The sequence below is a fragment of the Phoenix dactylifera genome, chromosome 6 (assembly GCF_009389715.1).
Source record: "Phoenix dactylifera cultivar Barhee BC4 chromosome 6, palm_55x_up_171113_PBpolish2nd_filt_p, whole genome shotgun sequence".
NCBI lineage: Eukaryota > Viridiplantae > Streptophyta > Magnoliopsida > Arecales > Arecaceae > Phoenix > Phoenix dactylifera.
Window position 1 is genome coordinate 5,550,909 of NC_052397.1, and position 5,604 is coordinate 5,556,512.

A 5,604-nucleotide genomic window follows, 5' to 3' on the forward strand; every position below is an offset into this window, starting at 1 on the left:
GCACGGTAGAAGGCGAGAAAATGTACGTGCGGTCCGAAGATTCTCCGTAAGAAGAGAACTAAGAAAGAACAAGCTGCCCTTTGACGACTGGCTCGCATATATAGGATATTGCTGTCCTCTATTTCCCTGGTCATCTAATAACGAGGGCACGTGCTTTGTTTTCTCGCGCATGAGGACAAAAATAGGGTTTTCCTCTCCTTAATCTGTGTCAAAAAGATATAAGTTTTTTTTTTACAATACCTAGACCAGGTCAGTCAACATGCAACTTGTATAATTACCTTCTTAGGTAAACCTGCATGGGTTTATTATAGTCATGCACATCCAGAAGTCCACGGGAGAACTTGAAGCGTCCCTATAACCAAGTTTTCCATGCCATTGCGTAAAGAAAAGTCCTCCGTCTTCGATGCCGCCTTTCTAGAATTGAATTTGAAGCCCGACAGCTATAAATGCCTCCCTTCCAGGCTCCAATACTTGCAAGAACAAAAGTGATAAGGGTTTCCCAGTGTTTCCAAACATCAAAACTCCAAACTTGGTGATCAGTTCTGTTATTTAGAACTCAAGACCAACAGCTAGCCATCATCCGGTTGAGTATCTCGTTGGATTGTTTCCGATAAAACCATGATGGCTTTCGAGCTCTCCGACGAAGTGTTGGGCACCTTCGTGCCGATCGTTGTGTATTGGGTGTTCTCGGGGATATATGGCTTGTTGGGCTACTTGGAGAACTACCGTCTCCACCCAAAGGGTGCAGAAGAGGAGAAGAACCTCGCCTCAAAAGGGGCTGTGCTTAAGGGTGTTCTCCTGCAGCAGGCCGTTCAGATCGCCGTCGTCTTCCTCATGCTGAAGGTACTCTAGATTTAGTAGTTCGTGAATCCTCCATTTTTATTCCTATTTTGGTCGAACAGTCCTACTAGCCAAAAGCCCAACCAACCACTTCCTTGGCTCTGTAGGTGAAATTTAGCCAAGCCTAAATCATCAACTTTTATACGAGCTGTTTTTTTTTTTCCATCCTCCGTCGCAACTTTTGTTCGTTCATTCAGCTTTACATATATTAGCCCTTCATGCACAAACTAGTTGGATCAACAGCAATTCATGCATGAAACTTTCATTTGATGTCTAAGTTCTCTAATCAGCATCATCTTCTATAAAATGATGCAGTTCATCAGCGACGAAAGTGGGGTTCCGAAGCCGCAACCTTCGCTCCTCGTGATGGCATGGCAGTTCTTGATCGCCATGGTGGTGTTGGACTCATGGCAGTACTTCGGCCATCGATACATGCACGTCAACAAGTTCTTGTACAAGCACATCCACTCCACCCACCATGCACTTATCGTCCCCTACGCCTATGGAGCTCTATACAACAACCCGCTCGAAGGCCTGATTCTCGACACCATCGGTGGCTCGCTAGCCTTCCTTCTCTCCGGCATGACTCCCCGCACCGGCATCTACTTCTTCTCCTTCGCCACCATCAAAACTGTCGACGTGCATTGTGGATTATGGTTTCCATGGAATCCACTCCAGTGGTTCTTCAACAACAACTGCGCCTATCATGACATTCACCACCAACTTAGAGGAAATAAGTACAACTTTGCGCAGCCCTTCTTCGTTGCTTGGGATAAGATTCTGGGCACCCACATGCCTTTTGTGGTTGAGGAGCGCAAGGGAGGGGGTTTCGAGGCCCGGCCGGTGAAATATTAATTAATTTAAGCCGTTGATCCATGCATGGCATCCTCTGTTGCCATTCGTCGAGTTTGGGAGTTCATAGTACTAAAAGACTCTGCTTGCACCTCTCAGATTTTTCCTTATGTATCTTGTGATGATTCAGTAATAATATGCGAATGTTCATGTAATCCAAAGTCCAAATTAACTCACATGATATTGATTAGATCTGAAAATTTTATTACTTATGGAAAATGAAGGAAATATTTTGTGCTTAAGCTTCCACTTAAAAAATGGTACGTTCTCCTGCTTGGAAATAGGCTTCCGGTGTCCCTTTCTTCATGCCAAGTCGCTCGTGTGGCTCTGCATTAAAGGTCAGGAGAGATATATTGGTAGTACTGATGTACCAGTCTGGAAGAATATTCAAAGGCTGATGAGGCAGTGAATGCGCAATAAAATGCACCGAATCAATCACCATAAGTTGCTGTCAAATGAAGCTTGAATCTGACAGGACGAAGCAGAGCGAACAATCTTGATCAAATTGGAATTTTAATGGCAATAGATTGAGTGAAGATCACTAGAATAAATATGAACTATTTCAACTATTAAAAAAAAAGGATTAGATAGGATTGAGAAATGAAATTCTTCGTATCAGAAAGTCGAATCCCATGCTAAATTTTTAGAAGCCATAACTTATCCATTGAAATTCTCTTCTATTTTGAAATATTATAATTCTTCGAACCATATGATGCGGCACCACCTTGTAAGTATGGGGCGCATTAAGCGATCAAGGCTAAATCTCATTGCTTTTGCTTGGGTTCTGAAACAGGCTGGTCGAAGCAATTTTTTTTTTTTTGGAAAAGATTTTAACTATGTACAACTCTCAATCTGAGAAAAATTAGTTGGAGTGGTTGAGGATAAAGTTGATGTAGAAGTTGAGATATATTTTTTATAGAATTTTATCTTTTTATGATTATTTTCTCTAACCATATCTATTTCGAAAAAGTTGTATTATCTTTCAACTAGATGATGACTTCGGTTGAATTTTGTGAGGATAAACCTCACTAGTATAAATAGGACTATATAACTTAGTTTATGATGGATTAATGAAAGAATAAAGGATGTAGACCATACTTTCGCCAATTTTTCTTATTTTTTTATAAATTTTTTTAAGAGATTCGAGTTGAACAGATTAAAGGAATTATTTTCTTCTTTCCGATCGGCTCATTTAGCTAATTATCAAGTACCATATTGGATTGGTTTTGTGATGGAGTGACCTAGAACCTAAGCTCACAGTTTTTGGATGGTTTCTTCTTATCATTAACAAACTCTCTAGCTAATTCTAGTTGTGGAATCCAACTTCTGTATTTTGTTCAAAGTTGTCCTCCTCCTTTCCGTAAAAACATCCTTGCTAGTGTTCACAAATATAAACAAATTAGAAGTTAGCTATTTCTAATTGCAGGATCCTAGACCTCACGCTCAGTTCAAAGTTTTCTCCTCCTTTTTCATAAACACCCTCACTAATGTTTATAATTTTAAAAAGAATAGAACCTTAGCCAATCCTAATTGTGGGGTCCTAGATCCCCTATTTAGTTCGACAATTGTTGAATAATTCCGATGACAATTGTTGACTAAATTTGATGAATCTAATTCCAATTTAGTATAAGGTGTTTCTTTTTTTTCTCTCTTCCTTCTCACTTGAGAGTTTATATGGAGTTTATTTTTTTCAAAAAAAGGAAATAACATGGAGTTTTATTCAAGTTCGAGTTTAATCAGTACCAAAGACTGATCTTTTTTCGGTTTGACCAAGGCATAGACAGCTAGACAAACAAACACAAGTTACGTACAGCCATACAGGGATTAATTAATTAGTTCCCTGGTGCAGCTATCAAACTCTATCTGCGAGGTCCTGAAGGACAAGTATGATCAATGTATTAACTGATCACTACCCATTGCCTATTTGTTTGTTGGTGTAGTTTGTTTCCAATACATTTTCAGATGCTTATTGTTCAAGAGATCACTTATGATCTCTGATGTTATCTTATTTGTTTACGTGGAGCACCCTCGTTGAGATTTGATGAAGTCATTAGTAGTTCTCAAGTCCTCATGCTATCGTTTCCTTAAAGGTCACGAATCTGAACCCGGCCTGTTGAATGTTTTCTTTCAGAATAAGCATACGATTATGGGAACTGGGACTAGATCGAATTCCGGAAAACTGCGGGTTTTGTTGACTGCCCCATACAATGTATCAGTTCGCATGCAACGACCGAGTCCCTTTCACAAGGAGGACTAATAAAGGGGCGTCTTGGAGCCATGTGTGTGTGTGTGTGTGTGTGTGTCTCTATATATATATATATATATATATATATATATATATATATATATATATATATCATTGGCTATAAGGCGAAATGCAGAATGTAGATCGTGTTCACACGATGGAAAAGTCTTCCAAGAGAGCGCATCTGCATGCCAACCTTCCTATACATACATACATACATACATACACACACACACACACACACACACACACACACACACACATATATATATATGGACGTATACAGACATGTATGTATGTATAGAGTCAAACATACATAGATATAACTTTGAAACTGAAAAATATATATTCTGACTGTTGATAATTGACCAACATGTAAAGGGCTTGTTTAGAGCCTATTTTTTCAAATATAATTTTCTCAGGCTATGCATGATTGACCCATATAATCAAGGACTCACAGACCAACATCAATTAGAAAGAATGCGATAAATTTTGAAATCAAATCAAAGCTCATTAAAAGCGTCACCATCTAAAAAAAATGATGCGAACCAAAAATATCGTAACATTATTTTTCTGTGCTTGCATTATAGATGCATCTTCAATACTTTCTAAAGTGTTGGGGCATTTTCCTACGATGCATTTAAGCATTTGCAAGTGACCTAAAAAGTGCTGGCAATGTCAAAAAAATTTCTAATTATTATTATTATTATTATTGAACAAAAAGATATTAACCTAGGAAGTTGACAAATGCATGGATAAAATGTCTCTCAACCTACTAAAAAAATAACAAGACATTGACAAAGTCATCGTTAAATATCATATGAAGTCATGGTCAAATATTGTTAGCGGTCTGCATGGTCTGCTTCCCAGCCTATCTCACATCGCTGTTATCATTGTCCACATGATTTTTACTTTGATCCGGGGACTTGACAATATCTCAAGATGCTTAGATGATACTTTTGAATGTTTAGGATATGGATATGCGTTGAAGGTCAGCTTTGCATGGAAAATGCTACAAACTAGGTTGAAAAATTATCATAACAGATATGGTATGGATGCCAATTAGTCATTGAGTTGAAATCAACTTTATCCTCACAATTTTCTTAAAAAGGTATCTTGATTAAACAATCCTAGTTGCAGTAGCTTCTTTCATCTTGTTCATGTCATCATGTGGAAATTTATCATTTGTGGAACTTTGCAATTCTATGAGGTCTCATTCAACAAACCATGTGGTTTGAATCTAGAGTCAAGCTCATTTTTTTAAACAAAAATGAAGAGGAATATCGGGAGCATCATTGATGATTTCAAACAAATTAATAATAAAAAACCATCCAATTCAAATGCTAGAAAAAAGAACATAAAACATGTAACGCATTAGGGTTAGCTGTTCGCATTTTTCATGGTGCAAGAGTTGCTACATTTACACATCTCGTCAGCCAAGCAAAATTTTTTGGCCACCAATTAAGTCACGGTCAAACATAGTTAGCCGCGTTATCGGACGTCTTGTTCCCTTCCTAGCTATCTCATGAAGTTGAAGTCATAGTCCGCTGACTTGATTGATTGGCCAGATTTGCTACACAATATATTCACCAACCCAGTTTGAATTTTGAAAGCCGCGGTCATTGTTAACATGATGTGCATCGTTCGGTTCCAGTCCTATCTCATGC

General features: G+C 38.3%; 1 protein-coding gene across 1 annotated transcript; it reads left to right on the forward strand.

Moving 5' to 3' along the window:
* The first annotated feature begins 489 nt into the window (after positions 1-489).
* Positions 490-1,847, forward strand: LOC120111005 (sphinganine C4-monooxygenase 2-like). The gene is made up of 2 exons (XM_039127252.1): positions 490-843; positions 1,156-1,847. Exons 1-2 carry the CDS (start codon positions 619-621, stop codon positions 1,693-1,695), a joined length of 765 nt encoding a protein of 254 aa, XP_038983180.1. The 5' UTR covers positions 490-618; the 3' UTR covers positions 1,696-1,847.
* Positions 1,848-5,604: the final 3,757 nt, after the last annotated feature.